Source organism: Schistocerca nitens, chromosome 8 (assembly GCF_023898315.1).
Source record: "Schistocerca nitens isolate TAMUIC-IGC-003100 chromosome 8, iqSchNite1.1, whole genome shotgun sequence".
In the NCBI taxonomy this organism is placed as follows: domain Eukaryota; kingdom Metazoa; phylum Arthropoda; class Insecta; order Orthoptera; family Acrididae; genus Schistocerca; species Schistocerca nitens.
The window spans coordinates 301,788,767-301,815,818 of NC_064621.1; the positions used below are offsets into that span (position 1 = coordinate 301,788,767).

General features: G+C 41.8%; 1 protein-coding gene across 1 annotated transcript in view; it reads left to right on the plus strand.

The window, feature by feature from the left end:
• LOC126199242 (katanin-interacting protein-like) overlaps nucleotides 1-27,052 on the plus strand; it is a 349,391-nt gene that overhangs the window by 220,104 nt on the left and 102,235 nt on the right. Inside the window, exon 10 of the mRNA XM_049936035.1 lies at nucleotides 20,769-20,934. Within this exon, the coding sequence (XP_049791992.1) occupies nucleotides 20,769-20,934 (166 nt within the window). The remainder of the gene's footprint in view (nucleotides 1-20,768; nucleotides 20,935-27,052) is intronic.

The following is a 27,052-nucleotide window of genomic DNA, read 5'->3' on the forward strand; positions in this document are numbered from 1 at the left end:
GAGAAACATGATGATGATTTTGGTAGAAAGGTTGCCGAAAGCACCAACAGTGTTTTGTGTTTGGTAGCTGCAGAAGCTCGTTATCATCAAGATTGCTATGCTAAATTAGTGGTGAACCACTCCTCTGTTCAAAAAAAAAAAAAAAAAAAAGAGACCGCCCTCAAGATACCAACTTTGATGTCACTTTTCAAGAATTATGCAAATTTATAGATAGTTCAGAGGAATTTCAATTTTCACTGCTCGATTTGTTGAAGAAAGTTAATGAGTGTCTCCCAGAAGGGGAGACAATGACTATAAAAACTCTGAAAAACAAACTGATGGAACACCTCAGTGATGGGGTCTTGTTTGCCGCAGTGCCAAAGAATCCCCAAGTTGTATGTTTTCATAGCAGTGGCCGCAAACATTTGAATCAGTGGTGCAATGAACGAGCTGTTAATGAAAAAGATGAGAGAAAAATAATAGTAGAAGCAACAGCAGCTATCATCCGTGAAGATATAAGAATGACTCCTTTCAGTATTGCCGATCATTCAGTTGTCAATGACTTGACAGAGAATGCTGAAGTTATGGTTCCTGACACTTTACATGAATTTTTGAAGGGTGTTGTTTTGTCAAAAAAGAAAAGTAGTGAACAATCCCCTTTAAAAACATATACAGCAATATCCCCTGTGATTGTGTCAGTTATGAGGCCTCGTTCATTTATCTCCCCACTGCAACTTGGTCTTGCAGTGTACTTGTTTTGCAAAGCGGGATCACAAACATTGTTGAAATTGTCTCGAATATGGGTTTCTGCTCTAGTGTGGCTTTATTTGAGGCTTCTGCCATTCAGTTCTGGAAACCAAATATTCTCGTATTAGTGCCTATTTTAACTGCTTTAACTAGGCAATCAAATGTATTAGTGCTTCCATTCATCAACAGCCCACCCACAGATTATAGTACTATTTTAACTGCTTTAACTTGTGCCATCATGAAGAGTAAGAAGACCACACAGCAACCACTCTACATGAAAGCTAAAGATATAGTTGCAATAGAGGACAATGGTGGGAATGAGCTATTCACTAATGTAGTTATTTGATTAGGAGACTTTCACTTAATAATGTCTTTTCTAAAATCAGCAAGATTTGTAATGAGAGACAGTCGACTCTCTCAACTTTTGGTGGCTGTATATGCTGCAGCTTCTGTTCCCCATATACTTTGTGGTCATGCATACACAAGGACAGTTCAGGCTCACTCTGCAGTCATGTGTGCTCTTTCCATCATAATACTGGAGGAAATGGCAGTCATGGAGGAGGAGAAGCAACATATTAAAGACTGTATTTCTGATTTGAGTGGAAATGATGCATCTTCTGGCGATTTGGTAAAAGATCAAGTGATTGAAAAGCTGAAAAATAAATTTGTCAACATAGTAGATGATATTAAGCAAAGAGGAATAACTTCCCAGTTATGGATACAATACATTCAGCTTGTCATCTTGGCATTGCATCTCATCCAGGCAGAGCTTACGGGGAATTGGGAGCTCCATATAGAATGTGTAAGAGCTATGCCCCCAATATTCCATGCAACTGGTCACTTTCCTTTTGATAAGGCATGCCATTTGTACCTCCAGGACATGGAAAAACTGAAAGAAACCATGAAACCTGCGAAGATTGATAAATTCACCAAGGACAGCTTTTTCACGGTTTGATGCTCTGATAAGTATTGGTGTGAAGTGTAGACCGATCTGATGATAGGACAAATGCTTATGAAGAACCTGAAGAGTGTTGGAGGTGTTTCACACAGAAGAGGTTTCACCTATAGTGTCTTGAACTGATAGATTTGCAGCTATCACAGATTGAAATGATGGAACAGTTCTGCAATTTACATTCGGTTTCGAGTGATCAACATGTTGAACTGAGGAGTGGGAGTATAAAAATTGACAAGAAAATTCACAGAACATTTCAGCTATGGTTGCAACAACACCCTCCATTTGTTTATAAAGAGCAAGATCAGGATTAGTAGCTTCTCAGGAAGTAAACTGTGACAAAGCTGTGTCAGTTGGTGAAGAAGCTCTTTGAACGATATTTACTGTCTCACCAAAACTTGGTTCTTGAAGCTTAAGTGATCCAACATGGTTAGGACAATGTGCATGTCAACTGCTGGGCTTGAAAAAAAATATAACTGACGTAGGTACAGCACAGTTACTTGAGAGAGTGATGATGTCCTCCTCGCCGTGTCCGGCGACAGCGACTCCGTCAGTCTTCTCTGCCCTTGTTGTGGTAGGCTCAGATGTGGTTCGCGAATCCAAATTTCGCTTTGAATGTCCTGTTGCATGAAGCACAGTGAGGTTGACCAGCAGAGTTGTAAGTATACGTGTAGACAGGCTTGAGCTGAGATTTTCGGAGCTCTCTTTTAGCATCCAGGTTCATTAGACGCTTTTGCTCGAATTGTTCGATGCTCTTATGTACAGTTGATCGCCACTCCGATCGGCGCAATGCTAGCTCCTCCCAACGGTTGCTTGGAATGCCACAGGCTGCAAGGTGGCGTTTAATGGTGTCTTTATATCGCAGGTGTTGACCACCTTTCCTCCTCTTCCCGCACGAGAGCTGCGAGTAGAACACCGCTTTAGGTAGCCTACTGTCATCCATGCGTACTATGTGACCACTCCATCTCAGTTGATGTTTCATTATTAAAGCTTCAATACCAGCCAGTTTCACGCGGCGCAAAATCTCCGTGTTTGGGACACGGTCTTCCCATTTGATGCGCAGAATTGATCTCAGACATCGAAGATGAAATTTATCTAGCTTCTTAATGTCAGCTTTGTAACAGCACCAGGTCCGAGGCATAGAGTAAGGTGGATAATACTACTGCTTTGTAGACTGCAATTTTTGTTTGTAGTTTGAGATCATGTGATTTCCATACTCGGTCGTTAAGCTTACCGAAGGCTGAGGCTGCGCTGGCTATACGCGCTGCGATTTCCGTTGTCAGGTTGTTGTCACTTCTAATTTGGCTTCCCAGGTATTTGAAATTTGACACATTTTGCAAGGGTTTGTTATTTACCTCAATACTGGAGTCATCTGCATTAAGACCTCTAAGTGGCTGTTTGAGAACTTGCGTCTTAGTGATGCTAATGGCTAAGCCAAATCTTCTGCAGGAGGCATTTAGCAGATTTATGTAAGTCTGAAGAGTTTCGCAAGAATTAGCCATCATGCATACATCATCCGCGTAGAGAATCTCTAAGATGGATAGTTTGGTTACGCGACTTTTTGTTCTGAGGCGAGAGATGTTGAAGACACTTTTGTCTGTCCTTGTGTCGAGACTAATTTGATTACTACAGACTTTGGTCGCGTCTCTCATAACAACTGCGAAGTAAAGTGAGAAGAGTGTGGGAGCCAGAACACAGCCTTGTTTTACACCACATGTCATGGGAAACTGTTCTGAGAGCTTGTCCTCATGGCGGATTTTTGCCATCATGTTTTCATGAAACTGCCGAATCAAACTGACAATTTTGTCGGGGCACCCAGTTTTCTTTAGTATGATCCAGAGAGCTTCCCATGGGACACGATCAAAAGCTTTTTCCAGGTCTACAAAGCACATGAACAAAGGCCGATGTTGCTCTAAGCTTTTCTCTTGCATTTGTTTGACGACAAATATGGCATCCACTGTGCCTCTGTTTGGGCGAAAGCCACACTGGGCTCTGGTAGCAGTTTTTCTGCAAAGTGTGTTAACCAGGTGTTCATTATGTGGGCAAAGACTTTTCCCGCTGCTGAGAGAAGAGAAATGCCCCTGTGGGAGCTGCAGTCTGATATGTCACCCTTGCCTTTATAGATCTTGGAAATACAAGCATCTTTCCAGTCTTGTGGAATCATTTCATACTTCCAAATCCTTACGATCAGAGCAAACAATGGTTTCTTGATGTTTGGCCCCCCATATTTATATAGCTCTGATGGCAAGTTATCTAATCCTGCTGTTTTGTCGTTTTTCAGCTTAGCCAGTGCTGAAATGAATTCATCGTAGGAAGGGGCATCCGCAAGTTGTTCCTCAACTGGCAGGTCTTCAAGTGCTTCTATGTATGGAATATCGGTTGTCTGATGGTCGGGATTAAGAACGTCATTAAAATGTTCCGCCCACCGAGACAGGATGTCACTCTGTTGCGTTAGCCGACAACTTTTATCTTTGTTATAGACTGGTGCTATCTTCCCAACTCTTGGACCAAAGATAGTTTTCAGGGACTCAAAGAATCTGCCCGTTTGGTGTGTGTCGGCATATAACTGTATTTCATTTGCTTTATTTGCCCACCAACTGTCTTTGAGAGCACGTACCTTCACTTTCAGATTGTAATGCGCTGCTCTACACTTGTTATCATAATGGTTGCGAAGAGAGGTTCTGAAATCATTAATTAGCTTTCTGATCTCTGGATCTGAGTCGTCAAACCAGTCCTGGTGCTTCTTCTGAGGCTTTCCCAAGACTTCTGAAGCACAGCCACACAGTCTGCTAGCGTATGCACTCCACTGTTCATCTACAGGGGCAGATTCAGATATCAAAAGGCCATCGACACCAAATTTTTCATCCAGTTTTGCTCTCATAGTCTGATCATTGGCCAAGATTTTGCAGGACAATTTTGTTGGTATTTTGTGTGAAGCTCGGCGTGGTGCCTTCAAAGTTATCTTTAATTTGGACCTCACGAGTCGATGGTCTGTCCATCCCTGAGCGCCTCTCATTGCACATGTGACCAGTACGTCACCAAGATCTTTTTTCCGTACTATGACATAATCCAGAAGGTGACAGTGTTTAGATCGTGGATGCATCCATGCCGTTTTATATTTTTCAGGCAGACGAAAATATGTATTTGTCAGACAGAGTTCGAACTCGGCACATAGAGTTAGAAGATCCAAACCATTCGAGTTGCATTTTCCAATCCCATGACGACCGAGGACTCCATTCCAACCACTGAAATCATTCCCAACACGAGCATTAAAATCACCAAGTAACAGAAGTTTATCTGCAGAAGGAATATCCCTAAGGACATGTCGGAGGTCTTGGTAGAACTTGTTCTTCTCTTCATCTGGACATGGCAATGTAGGTGTGCATACATTGATCAAGTGAAGATATTTCTTGGATGCCAGGTGAAGTCTGAGTGTTATTATTCTGTCACTGATACCTTTTGGGAGTTCTGTTAGTGAACATTAATTTATTGCGTATGGCAAAGCCTACCCCACTTTCCGCCCTTTCAGTGGATGATTTTCCACTCCAGTAGTAGATATAACCTCCGAGCGGTTCACATAACTGTCCAGAGTCACTAAGATGTGTTTCATTATGGCGGTAATGTCGATGTTATATCTAGCCAATTCCCTTGCGATAAGTCCTGCCTTTCTCTCTGGGCACTGATTATGGTCGTTATCCTGTAAAGTACGGACGTTCCAGACTCCAATCATTAGATATTTAAGGTAACTGTTTATTTTATTATTTTTTTGACTGCATATGTTAGTGAACAAGTGACCGCAGTTTGCCACTTGTGCTGCGTTGAGATGGGCTATGTTTAGGCCACCTTTTCTAGGCCCCTCCCTAGATTAGGGAAAGCAGAGCGATCCTAAATAGGGCTGCTTTGTCGTCTGATGAGCTGCCGAACCAGTCCTCCCGTCTCTCATGAGTACCAGAACGACCATCACCGTCTGACCGCCTAACGTGCAGAGCACCAGCTAAGGTTCAGGTACACCAAACCCTTGCCTCACCATCAGTACTCCATCGCTGCAGGACTTTCAAAGCTCATAGTCCATTGAAACTTTGCCGGAGTCATCTGCGCGTGAAGGTATTTAAAGTGGACAAGCAGTTGCGCAGATGCAGATCCACTCTCTCGTCCTCTGCCTCTGGTTGGCAGTGGATCGTAGGGCCGATACGACTGGCAAGAGGCAGGGGATGCAGTGAATGGCCATATGCCAGTGGAAGTATCGTGACATACGCCCTTAAGGCACATCACAGGTGCCTTGCTTCGTCGGTACAGAAGCCGTGAGTGTTTACCTATCGATATTACCCGCCTCCTACACTGATGAAGAGACTGACAGAAGGGAAGAAGGAAAGGGAAGGGACTGGAAGGGAAAGGGAGGAAAGGACGGTAGGTCGTTGTGAGGCACACTTCGTCTGGCTCCTCTGCTGAGACCTGACCGGCTAGGTTGAACCTGCCAGTAGCTACGCTACCACCGGTATAGCTCTCAGCATCACAGGAACACGCGAACTCTCACAACCGCACGGACAGTGCTATGATAAGGTGGTGCCTCCAGGGAGAGAATATTGTGCGTGTTTCATTCACCTGATGATTTAAAGGATTGCTTTACGTACGAATTATCGAGTGTACCAATGTCTCTGGCAGCAGTGGATTGATGAGGAAAACAAAAAAGTCATTGCTGTACAATCTTTTCAATCAAGTACCTGAAAGGAAAATTGACAATACTGAATTGAAGGTCTTTGTTATAGCTGGTGGGGTTCTTATCCACTATGTCGAGTGACACGAGAATAGAACTTTTTGTGACATTTATAAACATTAATAGCCTATATTCAGAGACTTTATAAAGGTGATGTTGATGTTTTATTTGATGGATATTCAGAAAGTTCTCTGAACATAAAAACTATGGAATGCCAAAGGTGAACAATTAAGCGGACCTCGTGAGAAATTCTCTTTAATGTCGAGACATTATGTGTTGAATCACAGTCCGCCTTTCTTAGTGACCTCAGCAATAAGGAAGTGTTTATTGCACAGCTTGTGCAAAAACTAGACAGTTTTGGTATTGAAACCAGTATTGCAGATGATGATGCAGATATTGAAATTGTTGCAAAACCAATAAATGCCTCAAAATTTTTCCAGCAAGTGATTATAGTTGGTCAAAATGTAGATCTTCTTGTGCTACTCTTGCTCCAGATAACACAAACATAATCCTGATGAAGGAAGGTAAAGGTAGCATCAGAACAAGGTGTTAGTTCTAAAGATATACGTAACTCCTCACTCATTCATGAATCCAAGAATTCAATACTGTTTCTTCACGCAGTAAGTGGTTGTGACAGCACTTCAGCCTTGTTTGGGAAATGAAAGCTGCAAGCTTTCCAACTATTCAACCAGTATCCCCAACTTAATAATATTCCACGGTTATTCAACGATCCTGATTCCTCTCCTGATACCATTGCAAAAGTAGGAGAGAAATTTATACTCTCTCTCTCTCTCTCTTCACAAAAACAGTAGAGAGTCCTGATGATGACGACTTAAATGCCATTTGATTTAATTGTCTTAATGTATTTGTGGGTACTCTCTTGTTTGCCACCCACTACTGATGCAGGACACCTTCACTCTTACTGAGTTTATCTACAAGTCCAGCTATAGCTGGAGAACAACTTGGATCCCAGAAACTGGGCTCGAGGAAATCAAACTCATCTCTTTCCTCAGTTCACATGAAACGACCACCTGCTTCAGAGAAAATACTGCTACTGGTTTCATGCTGCTGCACTCAAGGCTGCAGAAGGAAGTTCGGATGTGTGATGTGTGAAGGCTATCCTACATTGCACAATGATGTGCAAAAACTGTCATGGACAAAGGTGCACTAATGTGCCTTGCAATGATTTGGCGCGCACACACACACACACACACACACACACACACACACACACACAGTATGTAGACAATGAAAATACCACAATATCTAACAAACAAATAATAGATATTGCAGTATTTTCATTGTCTACATGCTGTACATATGATTGTAAACATATTGCAACAAAAGTAATTGCTGATTAGTTTCATAGAAACTCTTAATTTTCATGAAAGTTATTTTCATTCCAATAATTTAAGTTTCATAAATATAAAGTAGAAGACTATAAAGCAAAATTGTTCCATATATATGTCTGTTTTGAAAGAAATTTCACTTTTTTTTTTTTTACCTTCAAATTTTAGCATTCATAAACTAATTACCTTGCTTAAACATGCATTTGACCTTCTCTGAATAGAATTTCACCAGAAATATTTTCTGTCATATAGATAACTTCGCAAAATTAGAAAAAAACAAAAGTAAATTACCATCAGGGGTGCAGGGCGTGAAGCTCCCCCGATAGGGTAGGGAATGTTCCTGTTTTTTACTTCTATATCCCCTAAGAGTGTTTTCCCAAAGTTTCAAAACTTTATAAATTCTTTCCCTCATTTTTCCCAATTTGCCTGGACTGTAAATTAAAACATACTTTTGGGAACAACGAAGAGGGAGAAGTCTGGTTCCAACAAGGAGCCACAGCTCACACTTCTCAGCGTTCCCTAGAAATTTGGAGAGTTTTTTCCTCAATGCCTTCTCTCTTTGCGAGGAGACATTGCCTGTCACCTAAGGTCAGCCTGTTTATCACCTTGTGTTTTTTTTCTTTGGAGACACTTAAAGGCTCAAGTGTACAAAAATTGCTCCCCAACCCTGCAAGCACATACGAAGAAAATTGCTCAGATAGTGTCTACCAGTCCACCACATGAAGAACCATGGATAACTTATGGGAAACACTTTAGCAATGTGTTTATAATGGAGGATGCCATTTACTGGACATAATTTTTGAAATCAGCTAATGTAAAATAGCATTGTATTTGTTGTTTACAAGTAAAAGTAGTTTCTTTGTATCTTTAAATATCTGTATTTGTGAAATATGGGAGGTGTTTTTACCCAGTATCTCTCTTATTCTTTTCATTGTGCTGGTTTGCAAGTCAACAGCACATCCTTGTTATGAATGGCAAATTATTTGGAATGTTCTATAATCTTATACTTGTTAATCTATAACATTTTATGATGGAAACAGTAAACAAAAATGACAAGCAGCTACTCACCTCCGATTTATTGCTTCACAACTCATAAACAGCACAGAAATTTATCTAATATTCTGTGGTTATGTACTGAATTTCTCTCACAGAGAGCCAAACATTCCAACCCGCAATGAAACTTCACAAGCTCCGAAAAGCCCTATCTTTCCAATGTTAAAATAGCACTTATAAATTACATGTTTTTTCAGAAAGTATTAGAGATAGGAAGTTGAAATTTTTACTGGTTATTTATTGGTGTATTGGTTACAACTTAACACAGGGATTTTAAAAAATTTAATTCAGTTATTAGAGATTAATTTTTTCTATTTTAACGAAAATTCACTACTTTTTTGTGCCAGTTTTGTTTATAAATTCAACAATATACAGCTTTTTTTGGAAAAAAGCTGTGGAAAGTTGTGCAGAAGGGACTGTGTAACATTTCCTGAAAATATGAAACAAATTGGCTTGGTAGATCCTGAGAAAACATGTAATTTGTATGAAAATATAAAACTTTTGGGAATCGAGCAACAAATTTTGGACCTTTTTAGCGCATTCCAGATCCACATCTTCATCTTCTGCAAATCCTCCTCCAGCTTCCTCTTTGTCCCCTCCCGTTTACTCTGGCTTGTATTTATAGGCTACTTACGGCCCTGTCTACAGCCCAAAGAAATTCCTTGTCTAAAGCAAGCATCGTTCGTACCATGTTGAAATCTATCTTCATTCCCATATTTTGAAGTATTTTGCACCTTACAACATTGCCATCATTGAAAGTAACAACAGCATTATACACACCAAAGTGAAGTGCTTCTATTCCGATAAACACAGCCTTGGGGATTTGTGACCATATAACGCTATTTACACTTTCATTGGGGTTTTGAGTTTTTCTATGAACACACTTTCTCAACAGTTCATGTGCTGCTAAGTCTCTGAAAATAGGTTTTATCGCCTCTATTACTGCTTCAGGCAGACTATGTTTATGAGTGTACACTTCACCAGATAGCAATCCATTGTTGTACTTATACCAAATGTTTTCTCCTTTGGGACACAAGTAATGATGCGGACTTTCGTTGGTTGAAAGAAAGAAAAAAAAAAAAAAAAGCCTAAACATTTTTCTTCATGTTATTGACACTGTTTATGTTTTCGCTAATAGCCATTCCATAATAGTTATGTATTTTGTCAATTTCACTGTCAGTTAACCTTCCCTTCACATCCAACCCTTTACCATCTCTGAGTTTTTGTTTTTTGTTTGAAGCTTTCACTCACAGAAGTCTTGATCCCATTCATTTCTATACATGTCCAGTACACTAAAATTTCTGCATTACATCATCACATATGGCTCCAGTTCTTAAATACGTTAGAAACTTTCCAAATCACTGTTACCAAGGTAATTCATGTATCACACTTTATCATACGTAACAGAATGTTGAAATCATGCTAGCAACATCGGCCACTTCCATTCCTCCACTACTGCCACTATAGCCAGCTGTGCAATTATTTTCATGTGTACCTTTATTATTATTATTATTATTATTATTATTATTATTATTTTATTTAATTTTTGGACACCTACAGCATTGAGATATTACTGCTACATCTAAAACTTTCCCTGTCTACATACTGGTGGCAGATAGTACACCATGAAGAGATGTGTGTCCCTGTTTATTCCAGGTGCCATCGAATGCTGCAGTCAAGCCTCCATTACCAATGTTTTCTATTACTGCCTCTTCCATAGTTTGCTTCAAAGATTCTATACAGACATCATCTACTTTGGACCCTATAAATCTGTTATAGTTTGTAAACTTGGTTGGGGGATTTGGAAGATTTGTCATGCCATAGAAAACTGCTCCTGCAGTAGTATCCTTACCAATTGTATGCAAGGCATAAACAAATCTAATTTTGTGTTCAGTCATTTACTTCATTTGGATTTATTGCAACACTGTTCCAAGAGGTGGTCATGTATGAACACTTACCACTCTTCAGTTCCATTTCAGTGATGATTCCCATGTGATATTTTATAGAGTTCCAGACTGACTTCATTACACTGAATACATCTTACACAATTTGCAAAAATTCCTTGAAAACTGACATATCAAATATTTCATTCACATCTGATTTTCCCATAAAACATTCATACTTTTCACTAACTGAATCAAGCTTCCTCTGCAAAGTACTTTCTTTCTCGCTTTCATTCCAATGGGCAGGTGTACCAGCAAGGTTAGGTTCACACACTTGGTTATTGTCTTTATTGTTTACGGTGGTAACACTTACATTCGACTTTCCAATATTTCTCCTTTTCTTAAAAGCGTTCAGAGGATTTCTAGTCACTTTATATTTACCCATGATTATCTTTCAATAAAACAAGAGACTTCAATGAACAGAATTCACTACAAATATTTTCAGGATTACAAAAGAGTAAATAAACGTGAAACACACAACAATCGAGCGAATGATATATATTAAAATGTCACAGGTTAGCCACAACACTTACTTTGGAACACTTATTTTCTCTCACTAAAATGTACACGGTGAGCATGTAGTCTCATGAGTGCAACATTTAACAGAAGTTTAACAGTACCACAATGGCTCACGTCCATGCAGGACATATTTCAAAAGTATTTTAAATATAGTTGTAGTTTTCTGAATTGAATAAATTACATCTCAGTTGAAATGGGAAAGTCTGTAGATGATTTTTAAAATGCAAAAAGTAAAAATTAAACATTTCATGATTTTGAACTTATCTGGAGCCCTTTAAAATGAGTGCCAGGAAAGGATTGCAGTATGGCAGTTGTTGACATAGTTAGCCCTTACAACAGTAGACATCAAACTCGTGTCACTTTTGGTAACCAGTTGGAGAAAGAAATGTTGTACAGGACAGGAAAGGATGTAAAATATGAGGGTGTGCTGAAAAGTAATGCCTCCAAATTTTTTATGTGAAAACTCTTAAAGCTTTTTAAATGAAACAAACATTATTAAGACCCTACATCTTCATTCTTCTTGTGTACATGTTTATTTTTCAACATAGTCAGCCTGACGACAAACACATCTCTCCCAACAAGATACGAGTTTGTAGATACTGTCACTGTAGAATGTTTGACTTTGTTGATGGGGCCACAGCCTCACCTCTGTTTGTACCACTTCATCACTGTCAAAGTGAAGTACTTGAAGCTGTTCTTGAAGTTTTGGAAACAAATAAAAATCAGATGGAGCCAAGGGGGGCTGTATGGTGGATGATTAGTGACAGTAAACCCAAGGTGTCATATTGTTTTGGATGTCAGCAGTTTGTGTGGGCTGACGTTTTCTTGCTGAATGAGAGGGTGCTCTATGTGTCAGTGAAATCTTCGAATTTGATACTTGATTACAGCACAGTGTTTCTCACACAACAAAATAGTTACATTGAACATCATCATGATACATGCTACAATTTGAAGTCCTCTTGTGGGAGAGTGCTGCCAATAAGTAGACATTAAGAATACAGATGTAGAATGTTGGTAATGTTTGTTTTACTTAGAAAGCTTTAAGAATTTTCATATAAAAAATTCGGAGGTACATCCTTGTAGAAAGAACAAAGAATGACTGAATGACTTCTAAATACATATTGCTCACATAGGGATCATGAGGATGATACTAAAATAATTACAGCACACACAGAGAAATTTAAACACTCATTCTTCCCATGTTCCACATGTGATCGGTATAGGAAGAAACCCTAATAACCAGTACAGTAGGACGATCCTTCTGTCATACACTTCTTGGTGGTTTGCAGAGTATAGATGTAGATGTAGATACAGAAATAGTGGTCAGCAGTGGCACATTTGGATGTCTGTGTAGCTTTGTATGGTTTATTGTATGTGATAGCTTGAAAGTTAGGTGAAGTGTCTGGTTCACAGTGTCTCAGTCGGATACATGAGAGGGGTTTCCTTTCCTCCCTTTTTTTTCCCATTATAGAATTTCTGTTATTGTAATGTTTGCTTATTTGGCTCTCTTGCATTCTTACACTTGTTTTTCCTCTTTCTGCATACCGACTGGTTGCCCAGTATTGCACAATTTTAATGCCTACTGTTGTAACATCCAATCATTCAAATAATTCACATATTGCAAACTGCTTCTCTCTTGATTGTGACTCATATTTTGAGTAAGAGAACAGACAACAGCAAAGCCACTGGCTCCACCAGAAGGCAGAAGAGCATGGAAGCTGAGCCTGAGCCAATGGGGGGTACACTGGCAGGAGAGGAGGCAAGGCCACCTCCATCGGTGAGGGAGCGGGAGGGCAGATGGAGGGAGGAAGGTGGACCAGAGTCCATGGGCTCCACATTGGCAGGTTCAGGTGCGAGACGCTGGAGCCTAATGTTGCAGGTGAGTGGAGGACAGCCAAGGGCATGTAGGGGCAGCAACACAGAGGTATACTGCCACAAGTGGAAGCCTGCCCCTGGAACAATGTCATGACCAACTCTGCCACCCATCAGAGCAGAAGACCGCGGCAGTGGTGCCCCATCTACATCTACATCCATACTCCGCAAGCCACCTGACGGTGTGTGGCGGAGGGTACCTTCAGTACCTCTATCGGTTCTCCCTTCTATTCCAGTCTCGTATTGTTCGTGGAAAGAAGGATTGTCGGTATGCCTCCGTGTGGGCTCTAATCTCTCTGATTTTATCCTCATGGTCTCTTCGCGAGATATACGTAGGAGGGAGCAATATACTGCTTGACTCTTCGGTGAAGGTATGTTCTCGAAACTTTGACAAAAGCCCGTACCGAGCTACTGAGCGTCTCTCCTGCAGAGTCTTCCACTGGAGTTTATCTATCATCTCCGTAACGCTTTCGCGATTACTAAGTGATCCTGTAACGAAGCGCGCTGCTCTCCGTTGGATCTTCTCTATGTCTTGTATCAACCCTATCTGGTACGGATCCCACACTGCTGAGCAGTATTCAAGCAGTGGGCGAACAAGCGTACTGTACCCTACTTCCTTTGTTTTCGGATTGCATTTCCTTAGGATTCTTCCAATGAATCTCAGTCTGGCATCTGCGTTACCGACGATCAACATTATATGATCATTCCATTTTAAATCACTCCTAATGCGTACTCCCAGATAATTTATGGTATTAACTGCTTCCAGTTGCTGACCTGCTATTTTGTAGCTAAATGATAAAGGATCTATCTTTCTGTGTATTCGCAGCACATTACACTTGTCTAAATTGAGATTCAATTGCCATTCCCTGCACCATGCGTCAATTCGCTGCAGATCCTCCTGCATTTCAGTACAATTTTCCATTGTTACAACCTCTCGATACACCACAGCATCATCTGCAAAAAGCCTCAGTGAACTTCCGATGTCATCCACCAGGTCATTTATGTATATTGTGAATAGCAACGGGCCTATGACACTCCCCTGCGGCACACCTGAAATCACTCTTACTTCGGAAGACTTCTCTCCATTGAGAATAACATGCTGCGTCCTGTTATCTAGGAACTCCTCAATCCAATCACACAATTGGTCTGATAGTCCATATGCTCTTACTTTGTTCATTAAACGACTGTGGGGAACTGTATCGAACGCCTTGCGGAAGTCAAGAAACACGGCATCTACCTGTGAACCCGTGTCTATGGTCCTCTGAGTCTTGTGGACGAATAGCGCGAGCTGGGTTTCACATGACAGTCTTTTTCGAAACCCATGCTGATTTCTACAGAGTAGATTTCTAGTCTCCAGAAAAGTCATTATACTCGAACATAATACGTGTTCCAAAATTCTACAACTGATCGACGTTAGAGATATAGATATATAGTTCTGCACATCTGTTCGACGTCCCTTCTTGAAAACGGGGATGACCTGTGCCCTTTTCCAATCCCTTGGAACGCTACGCTCTTCTAGAGACCTACGGTACACCGCTGCAAGAAGGGGGGCAAGTTCCTTCGGGTACTCTGTGTAAAATTGAACTGGTATCCCATCAGGTCCAGAGGCCTTTCCTCTTTTGAGCGATTTTAATTGTTTCTCTATCCCTCTGTCGTCTATTTCGATATCTACCATTTTGTCATCTGTGCGACAATCTAGAGAAGGAACTACAGTGCAATCTTCCTCTGTGAAACAACTTTGGAAAAAGACATTTAGTATTTCGGCCTTTAGTCTGTCATCCTCTGTTTCAGTACCATTTTGGTCACAGAGTGTCTGGACATTTTGTTTTGATCCACCTACCGCTTTGACATAAGACCAAAATTTCTTAGGATTTTCTGCCAAGTCAGTACATAGAAGAACTTTACTTTCGAATTCATTGAATGCCTCTCGCATAGCCCTCCTCACACTACATTTCGCTTCGCGTAATTTTTGTTTGTCTGCAAGGCTTAGGCTATGTTTATGTTTGCTGTGAAGTTCCCTTTGCTTCCGCAGCAGTTTTCTAACTCGGTTGTTGTACCACGGTGGCTCTTTTCCATCTCTTACGATCTTGCTTGGCACATACTCATCTAACGCATAATGCACGACGGTTTTGAACTTTGTCCACTGATCCTCAACACTATCTGTACTTGAGACAAAACTTTTGTGTTGAGCCAACAGGTACTCTGAAATCTGCTTTTTGTCACTTTTTCTGAACAGAAAAATCTTCCTACCCTTTTTAATATTCCTATTTACGGCTGAAATCATCGATGCCGTAACCGCTTTATTATCGCTGATTCCCTGTTCTGCATCAACTTTTTCAAATAGTTCGGGTCTGTTTGTCACCAGAAGGTCTAATATGTTATCGCCACGAGTCGGTTCTCTGTTTAACTGCTCAAGGTAGTTTTCAGATAAAGCACTTAAAAAAATTTCACTGGATTCTTTGTCCCTGCCACCCGTTATGAACGTTTGAGTCTCCCATTCTATATCCGGCAAATTAAAATCTCTACCCAGAACTATAACATGGGGGGGAAATCTACTCGAAATATTTTCCAAATTATCCTTCAGGTGCTCAGCCACAACAGCTGCTGAGCCAGGGGGCCTATAGAGACATCCAATTACCATGTCTGAGCCTGCTTTAACCGTGACCTTCACCCAAATCATTTCACATTTCGGATCTCTCAGGGTATGGGCGTAACCTATTGGCATGACTGGTCAGTTGCTCCCTACTGAACTCCACCACAAACAATTGCTGACTTTGTGACACACCACAACATCCAGCAGCCACCTTTGATGCTGGTTGAAGGACAGGGCCCATACAACAGCCATGGGAGGAAAATGTGGTATGACTTGGAGGTTCGTGGCATGCGAGTCAGGGTGCAACAAACCTAGAGTTCCTGCAGCTGCAAACATCTGCTGGTGGTATGACTTGGAGGGTCATGGCAGGCAAGTCAGGGTGCAACAAATCTAGAGTCCTGCAGCTGCTAACATCTGCTGGACTGCAGCCATTGACCCATGCTGCCTAGTATGTAGCCAGAAAAATTGGCGACACACTGTTGTTGGAAGAGGCAGGCATGGACTTCTTCTTTTTGTTCTTGAATGTAGACATGAAATGCTCCCATCTGAATTAGAAGCTGGATTAATTGCGCTGAAGTCAGATGCTGGATACCATTGTGAATGGAAAAGTCTTCAAACTTCTGCGACACAAATTGCCTACCATTATTGGACATGAGGATCCTGGGGGCCCCTCAGTGCCAAAAATAGCTGACAGCATGGGAACAGTGCCAGTTGACAATGTGGAGGACAACTTGTCAATATAGGAGAAACTGGGCAATGTTCCAATCACCAACAACCACATGCTGCCCAAAAATGAACCCATGAAATTGACGTGCACCATGTTCCAAGGATGCTTCACGGTCAGCCAAGGAGAAAACTAGTGCGGCAGTGCAGCCTGGTTCTGTGTACAGGCCCTGCAAGCCTGCACCAGTTGTTCCATGTCACAGTCAATCACCTGCTGGTAGATGTGATGTCATGCCAATGCTTACATACAAATCATGCCCCAGTGCGACACATGCAGTAACTGGAATATGGGAGGATGCAACGTGGAGGGGGATGATCGGTCGACAGCATTACTCTCCCCCATGGCAAGCATGAGGACCTCCTGGACAACACAGAGTTGATCACACGGGGGGGATTAAATAAATAAATAAATAAAATGTACGCCGTGCCGGATGTGCACTGGAAGAGATGCGCCCCGGCGAGCCCGACTGGAAACTTGAAATGATTTTATGGAAAAATGGATCAGCAGCTGATGCAGTCACGATTTTTCATCATCAGCATTGGCATTCTGGGCAGTGGATTGGTAATGAATTTCATAGCAGTAGCCATTAAGAAAGAGGACCCATCTCAACAATCGATGGGTAGTCCTGTTTGGCAGCTTGGAATGAATGGCCAAATAAAGAGATGGTGATGGGGAGGAACCTTGCCCAATACAGGTTAATGTAAAAAAATTTCAAACCTGATAATAATACCTACTGCCTCATTTTGCACTTATGAATGATTATGCCACACAGCAGTAAGCATATTACATACATGAGCGATGGACTGTTTGGTGACATTTGGGTTTTGATAGGACAGAACTGCATGAATGCCATACTGCAAAGTGTTAAAGGCCAGGGTTAAAGGTTTACCCAACGTAAAAGAAACCAGACACTGGGCGGAGCACACACATTGCTTGACAGACTGAAAAACTCATTGACAGTCTGCAGACCCAGTTAAGAAGATGGCAGATGTCTGACCCAGGGAATGAACTGAGCATAATATAGAATCTTGCCCAAAAGAGACTGGAGCTTCTTCAGGTCTTTGGTGCTGACATTTTGATGATGACTTTGACATAGTTGTCTGTAGGAGCAAAGTGTTCTTTGTTAAGCACATGTTCCAAAAAGTGCACCTTCAGAGAGAAAAAACAGTGCTTTTCCAGCTTGCAATGAAGGCCATTCTCCAGAAAGCATTGGAAAACTGACTGAAGGTTTTGCAAAAGCTCCTTCAATGTAGGCACAGTTGCACAGATGGCACCAAAGTAAATGACACAGAAGGGAATGTCCTGTAGCAGCTGCTTCAAATACTGGTGATAAATTACCGGCACAGTTGAGTTTCCAAAATGCTAGCAGTGAGACTGGTAAAACACAATTGTGCTATTGAGGACTAAGAAAGTCCGAGAACCTGTGTTCAATGGCAACTGCATGTAGGCATAGCACAAGTTGATAACATGAAAAATACTGTGTTCTACCCCCCCCCCCTCCCCTCCCCCTCCAACTTCACCAACAATTCCACTTTCTGCAGAATTGGATATGAAACGGAAATCCATGACACGTAGCACATAGACCGTATATTTAAAATCACCACAGCGGGATGGCCCACTTACTCGATGAAATAAGAGAAACGATGCCCTGAACCTACCAATGCTGCAACTCAGCCAGCCTTTACCTTACTACCTATGGAGAAGAGAATGGGGTGGAGGTGACAAAATTTAGGTACCGCCAACATCTTAAAGAAAACCTGTGCCTCAGAGTTTCCTGCCTGACCCAAGGATTCTCAAACAGTGGGCTCCATCCTAAAGAGTCAAAATCATGAAAGAGAATTGATTGAGACACCAAGTGCACTTCATTCGCTGTCTGGAAGCCAAAATCAGAAAAGTGTCGAGCCCAAAAATATTTTTCCCCAATGGTGAACTGACCACTAACAATGTCAGTTGCTTTTAAAGAGTTCTATTAGGTATGGCTGACAGAGACTTGCCCCCACAAAGGAATGCACTATTTACTATAAGAACAACTTTAAGTAGTGGCCATTGCAAGTCTGGGCAACCCAAAAGCCTATACATATCTAAATTAATGAGACTGACCATTGCCCTCGTGTGTACTTGAAATTCAACTGGTCATCCATCCATTAACATCAGCAAAACATGCCAGGGTGACACATGCGAGGCACCAGAGGAACCTCCAGTGTCCAGTGGAAACACAATGGCATCTGATGACTGAGTTGCAGCCCACTAGCTGTCACGAATAGGAGCCAAATGGTTTATCTGTTGGCATATCCCACACATGGTCTCCACGAGTGGGCAGTCTCGTCGAACGTGCAAAAAACGAATGACAATTGGGGCAGCACAGCTAGCTTGCTCACCAGATGAAAGAACAACATGAAGCAGCTGAAAAACATTATGAGCAGGAATTACGATACTGCGGTCGATGTGAATATGAAGAATGGCAGTATCTTGATGCCACTGCATCATAATTGTCAACAACAACAACACATGGGAACTTGGCAGGAGGTAAGTACCCTGTGTGGCACCAAGTGGTATTTACCAAGGACTATTAATTGAGCCACCTGCCAGTTATGAGAAAGGTTGTCCCTTGCCTCCATGATAACTCACGCAATTCCGCAATATGCACAGCTCTGGCTAAAAAAGGGTCGGATGAGGTCTAACCTTTAGTCTGAACCTGGGGATGAGGCATTAACAATCATGATCCAGATTAGACATCTTGTGATCCAGGCTGCATATGTCTGCTCAGGGCGTATATGGTGCTGATTAATCTGCAACCTTACATACACCACATGCGTTTCATGTCCAAAATACTGTATCAACAACCAATAAAGCTTGTCAAAGTGAAGTTTCTCGGCCTCAGTGGAGGGTTCCAAATTTTAGACAATTTCGTGTACACCCACACTGCTGTACAGCAACAAGGCCACCTTATTATCTAGATTGATGCTGTGTCTTACTGGTGTTGCAGCAAGAACCAGTGCAGGTAATTCTTCCAAACTCTCCCCCTTTCCGTAGACTCATCAAAATCAGCAAACAGCAGTTGAGCAAGGACGTAAAGCAAATCTACATTCTGATTCAGCAACACCAGCATCTGCTCCTGCTGTTGCTGCTGCTACAGTTCCTTCTGTAGGCACAGCAGTTCCTGCCAGCATTGCAGAAATACCAGGTCCATTGTGGCCCAAATTTAATGCTAGGAAAACAGAAACAAATAACTGGGGCATCACACACACACACACACCTGTAAGAATATCCTTCATCAGCACGTTAGTATCTGCACAAGCGTGACAACACTGCCACACTACACACGTTAGTATCTGCCCAAGCGTGACAACACCGCCACACTACACTCTCATTGCAGGCACTTCAAGGGCTGATGGTGGCTCAATAATAGCTGTGGAACAGAAACGCGCGTGAGGAAGTAAAAACTCGCCATGTGAGTTTATGTACTGCAAGCAGAAAGTCCAAAAGCTTATAAAACCATGCGCAGGGATAAACTCAGCATGCAACTGCTGCATGTAACAGATGACTGAGCACTCAGCAACAATACTCATATTCAAATTGACCACAGTATTGTATTTCTTGCTCATAATGTTTTTCAGCTCCTTGATGTTGTTCTTCCATTTGGTGGGCAAGCTAGCTGTCCTGCTCCAGTTGTCTTTTGTTGCACATTCCACGAGACTGCCCACTCGTGGAGACCGTGTGTGGGATATGCCATCAGATAAGCCTGCTCGGCTTACTGCCGCCCACCAGTAAACACCCACCAGCAGGTCTGCCAATACAACATGCTGCGGGTGCACTCCATGGCATGTTTCTGCACTATTCCTCTGCACTACTGACCTCATTGTGCCTCCATTGTGATATCCCCTGGTGGGGATACTAAGTCTACACTCTGCAAGAAACTAGTGCTAACTTCTTTATTTGAAGATAATTTTCTTCATTCCAAAGGAGAGCTAAACAAAATAAAGGAGAGCTAAACAAAATAAAGGAAATATTCTTAGCTTATTTCTAAGAATAATTTTTCGTGTTTAGTTTCGAAGAACGTGAAGCAGAAAAATATATATTAAACAGCTGTTGCTTAATAACTTTAGAATGTGGTTTCCATCTTGTATTAAACATGTTTTGAGAAAATTCTCAATCATTTATGAAATATGTATAATTTTGTATATGTAGTATGAAAAACATATATATGTATGTGTTTTTTGATCTGTGGTTCTGTAGCAGATATGACATCATGACATCTTAGGCAAATGATCCTGTCTACTGATATACACATTTTGAAGTACCTAACAACTGTTCTTTGTCCAGGTTGATTGATGGAATAAATATAACAACAGATGACAGCCATATGTGGAGTACGGGTTTCCTGAGTGGTGAACCAGTGACATTGACACTCACTTACCCAGAAACCAAAAAAATTGCAGGGCTGCGACTCTGGAATTTCAATGCATCACCAGACATGGTATACTGTGGAGTAAGTATAACATTTTCTAATATCCAACAATGGGAACTCCAGGATGGAATGTAGCAATATTGTGAAAAGGATTGTTGCTACTTGCCATATAGCTGAGATGCTGAATTGCAAATAGGCACAACAAAAAGACTGTCGGAAAGTGACCTTTTCGCCAGCAAAGCCTTTGTTGAAAATAGACACACACACAAATGCAACTCATAAATGTATAACCACAGTCTCTGGCAGCTTGAGCCAGATTGCAAGTAGCAGTGCATAATAGGAGAGGCAACCGGGTGGGGGTAAGGAAGAGTCTGGGGCGGGGAGTAAGGGACAGCAGAGTAGGGGTGGGGGATGAACGAGTTCTACTGTGGGAATGTGCACGGATGAAGTGAAGAGTAGGACTGTTGGTGCAGTCAGGAGGTTAGACGGAGGGTGGGGGAGAGAGGGAGGTAACAGATAAGGAGGAAAGTTAAAAGGGTGCATTGGTGGAATAGAGGGCTGTGTAGTGCCGGAGTGGGAACAGGGAAGAGGCTAGATGGGCAAGGACAATGGCTAACAAAGGTTGAGTCCAGGAGCGTTATGGGAACATAGGATATATTGCATGGAGAATTCTCACCCGTGCAATTCAGAGAAGCTGGTGTTGTTGAGAAGGATCCATGTGGCACAGGCTGTGAAGCAGTCACTGAAACGAAGAACATCATTTTAAGCAGTGTGCTCAGCATCAGGGTGGTCCAATTGTTTCTTGGCCACAGTTTGTCAGTGGCCATTCATGCAGACAGACAGCTTTTTGGTTGTCAAGTCCACGTAAAATGTGGCGCAATGGTTGCAGCTTAGTTTATAGATCACATGACTGGTTTCACAGGTAGCCCTGCCTTTGATGGGATAGTGATGTTTGTGACCGGACTGGAGTATGTGGTGGTGGGAGGATGTATAGGACAGGTCTTGTATCTAGGTCTACTACAGGGACATGAGCCATGAAGCAAGGGGTTGAGAGCAGAGGTTGTTTAGGTATGGACGAGGGTATTGTTTGGGACCAGGTGAAGCGAATGGAGAGAAGGTGTTTGGGTTCTGGAGGAATGTGGATAGGGTGTCCTCATCCTCAATCTAGATGATGAAGATGGTCCTACTCAACCCAACAAGCCACCTTCCTCAGTGTTGACCTCCACATCAAAGATGGCTACATCAGTATCTCTGTCCAACCATCAGCTATACCTCCAACAGCTGCCACCCATTCCATACCAAGAAGTCTCTTCCATTCAGCCTATCCACCCATGGCCGTCACTTCTGTAGTGATGAGTGGTCCCTCTCGAAATATACCGAGGGTCCCACTGAGGCCTTTACAGATTGTAATTATCCTTCCAAACGTGTACAAAAACAGATCTCCTGTGCCTTATCTTTCCAGTCACCCACCACATTCCATAGACCCTCTGTCTGATCACAGAGGAGCATTCCCCTCATGACTCAGTACACCCAGGACTGCAGCAACTGAATTACATTCTCCACCAGGGTTTCGACTATCTCTTGTCATGCCCTGAAATGAGAAATGTCCTACCCACTATCCTTCCCACCCCTCCCACAGTGGTATTTTGCTGCGCACCGAACCTACACAATATCCTCGTCCATCCTACACAACCCCTGCTCCCAGCCCCTTGCCTCATGGCTCATATCCCTGTAGTAGAGCTATATGCAAGACCTGCCCTATACATCCTCCCACCATCACCTGTTCCAGTCTGGTCATAAACATCACCTATCCCACCAAAGGCAGGGCTTCCTGTGAAACCAATCAGATGATCTACAAGTTAAACCTGCAACCACTGTGCTGCATTCTGTGTGGACATGACCACCAACAAGCTGTCTGCCCATGTGATTGGCCATCGACAAACTGTAGTCAAGATACAATTGAGCCACCCTGATGCTGAGCACAGTGCCTAACATGACATTCTTCATTTCAGTAACTGCTTCATAACCTGTACCACCTGGATCCTTCCCACCAACACCAGCTGTTCTGAATTGCACGGGTGGGAACTCCCCCTGCATATATCCTATGTTCCCGTAATCCTCCTGGCCTCAACATCCATTAGTCATTATCCTTACCTATCAAGCCCCTTCCCTGTTCCCATTCCAGCACTACCAGTGCACCCAGCCTTTCAACTTCTCTCCTTTTCCGCTACCTCCCCTCTCTCTCCCATCCTCTGTGTAACCTCCTGACTGCACCAGCTGCCCTACTCTCCACGTTGGTCCTGCGCTCTCCCACAGCAGCATTTTACCATACACCACCCCTGCCCCGCTATCCCTACCCCTCTCCACCCCAGCCTCCTCCTTATCCTCCGTACCTTGCCTCTCACATCATGCGCTGCTACTCGCAATCTGTCTCCAAACGCCAGAGACTGTGGTCAAGTGTGTGAGTTGCATTTGTCTGTGTTTGTGTGTGCCCGTTTTCAACAAAGGCCACAAAGGCCTTGCTGGCCGACAGTCGCCAACCCCCCCCCCCTTTTTTTTCCCCACCTCAGCATTCCCACTACATGGTGAGTATCAACTATCCTTTTCACAATATTATTATCTAATGTGGGCTTTCCCTATATGTAATGTATAAACTGAAAATGAAATTTTTAAATTTTTCCCTGAGTCATCATGCTTATTTAGGAGGAACCAGCTACCAGAATCAAATGCTTTTGTTCACTGAGGTTGATAACATATCAGATCAAATAGTACATGGAATGTTGTGAATGAGTGAAATGTTTTCAGTAAGTGGTGGATCAAGAAAGTTGGCTTATTGGTAGGTAGAGTAGTATGCTAACACTTTGACACCTGAGCAGTAACATGAAAAATGTGTGCTGAAAAGCTGGCAGTTTTCATCATATTTTAAACTATTTACACTCATAGATGCTTGTACTATGCTAATAATATTTTCGTTATTAAAAATGAAGAATTCCCAATTTTAAATTGTAGGTAACACTGTGCACTTGGATTAATATGTATGTCCATAAAGGGAGTTAATTATAATTTTAATTGCACTTGCAGGGGAGAAGAGGGGAGGGGGGGGGGGGGGGTGGCACACAGGAAAAATATGGTCAATAGTACATGATTTTCATTCTTCCCTGTTTCAGAAGGACCATCCCCAGTTAGATGAATCAACATCTAACTTTTTTTATGGGTGTCCACTACATAGGCTAATTTTGACTTCTCCCTGCTAGTCTTATCAGTAAGGGTGACCACCTCTCCAATGTGCCTGTTACTGGTTGTACGTACATTTCACTTTTTCTTCCATAAAATTGTTAAGATACTCCATTTCCTCCCAAAAATTTGTTTACCTCATTGGCATATGGAATCTTTTATTGCAAGAGGTAATCCCAGGTCAGAATTTCCTCGTAGTTCCCTCAAGATTGGCGTTGGCGGATTTCAGTTTAAAACAGGTGTTGGATTGATGTAAAATCTGCCTGTAAAAACAGTGTATTCCTTTCCAGATGATGGTGCTTCCTTCCACTCTGCTTGTATATAGGAAGAAGAAAGGGAATTCATGAGCAGTTTGCTCTTTCATGTGTTTCATCATAGAATCTAGAAATACATAGTTCCTCATCTAAATGCATATTTTACCGTCCATATTGCCCTGGAAACACATCAGTATCACCCATAAAATCAGTGGTTACTTGGCCTTCCTCAGCATCCTCATCTTTGGTCTTCCACATTCATCCATACTATCCAGAGAAATATCACTATGTTGAACGTAGTACGCATCATTCTCAGAATCATCTCTGACGTCATCTTCCAAAAAACTAATTTCACTGTCTTCAGGTTCATGGGGTAACTCAAGAATTTAGTCATCAGTCAAAATGTGACTCGCCTTGTTGAGGCAACGAACAACGAAGCCTGCATGCGCAAGGGCGCGAACGTGCTCACACACACACACACACACACACACACACACACACACACACACAAAAAGCACAAACTCTTCTCCAAAATGCCTGTAACTTCTAGGGACATAGACTTGAACTGCAGTCCCTAATGAGCAGGGCAGACCATCAAAATTGCAGTGTAGCAAAATTATTACTGGGACATTTATTGTCATTAATACACATGCCATCTGTTAGTTTAATAAGTACTGAGTACAATGAAACCTAAGAAAAGATAAACTTAATACTTTGGGCATAAATGTTATCAAAATTGTGTACTTTTAACTCTTAATAAGTTGTTAAAACAAGTTTGAAGAGATTACAACTAGTAGTCTGCCTCATATTTTGTGGTGCAGTTGGACATGTTAAATTTCGTGTAATTAATGGTGTGCTTCTGGATGTTCTGTTGGGATATTGTTTCCATTTTATGCACAATATGTGGAAAACTGATCCAGCCATTTTCTCCAGGGGCTGAGAATTTTACTGTCATGCCAACACATTGCCTGGACTCCAACCAGATTGTGAACTATTGCTGATCTTGCACTGCTGTTTATAGCCAAGTTTGATCGCTGTCACTACCTATGCCCTTTGATGCTTTTTTGTTCTTTAGGGCTCGCACTGATATTCTGAAAAATGCAAATTCCTTCAGAATTTTTCTGTTCTGTTTGACGTGATTGCCAGCAAGATTTTAATAAATTGAGTGCTAGACCCCAAGTATTATTTAAATTGAGACTGGAGTCCCTTTTTATTAGGTTTTGTGACATCTTTACATTGATATATTCCTTAATTAATGCTGTCTCAGAAACTTGGAATTTGCACCAAAATAGTGATCACCTTGTATTTCATTTCATGATTATGCTGGCTGGCAGAACAACAGTTTCCTTGTCCTTCCATAGATTTCATGATATAACTTGGAAAAGAGAGCCAACTACCTTTTTTCAACATGTTAAGAGGAGAACGGTTGGATCACTGGGTCACAATGTATACTGAAAACCTACATACACTTCAGATCTTCAGCTATCACCATCCATCCCAAAAGACTTCCATGCTAAAGACTATGATCCATAGAGCTCAAACACTTTCTGACATGGATAGCTTTGCCAAAGAATTACAAACACCTACAAACAGTATTCTGTGGGAATGGGTACTAGGATCGTCAGGTTGAACAGGCAATGCAATTGAAATTAAGAATGCCTGAGAAAGAGGTTGAGACAGACTGAGGAAGAGAAGGCAAAAACCTTTTGCTTACCTCATGCTGGTGCAATGCTTAGATCTTTGACTCCTAAGGAAACATGTCATCCAACAATGCAATTGAAATTAAGAATGCCTGAGAAAGAGGTTGAGACAGACTGAGGAAGAGAAGGCAAAAACCTTTTGCTTACCTCATGCTGGTGCAATGCTTAGATCTTTGACTCCTAAGGAAACATGTCATCCAACATACTTTGCTCCCTACAGCTAAGATAAGAAGTATTCTTTGTAATGTTAAGACGATCTAGGTATTCGAAGCCAGGTGTGTGTCACATTTGATGTGACTGTGCCATTTTTTATGTGAGTAAACTGTTAGTATGTGACATACCCAAATAAAACATGGAAACAAATCAGCTCTCCCTGAACACTTCCTTGAATGTAATAATAAACTGCAGTACAATGAGAACAGTATCATTGTGAAATGCCAAGTTTCTGGGGCAGTATAATTAAGGACTCTGTTTAAATATATGTCAGAGAACCTAATTAACAGGGGCAAAACTTTCAATTTAAGTAATGCTTGGAATCCACGATGCAATTTATTGAAATCTCACTGGCCATCACATCCATCAGGGCAGGAAAACACTGTATCAGTTTGAGTTTAATGAAATATCAGTACTAGCTATGAAAAATGGAAGAGCATCAAAAGGCATAGAGAGGATCTGAAATCAAACTCAACTATAAATAGCAATGCAACACCAACAATAGTTCACTGCCTGGTTGGAGACCAGGCAGTAAGTACACATGACAGCAAAACTCAGAGCCACCTGAAGAAGATTACTGGGTCTCTCATCAAAATATTTTGCATAAAATGGAAACAATGACTCTGGAAAAACCTGGAAGGATAACATTGATGAATCATGCTGAGAGAACTTGCGAGATCACATTTCATGTAACTGTTTATGCCAAAATCAAGTCCAAAATACAGGCATTTTGGTAAGAGGTAAGTTGTTAGTTGAATTTTAAATTTGCTGCATTTAGGGCAGGATCTTTAAGGTTCA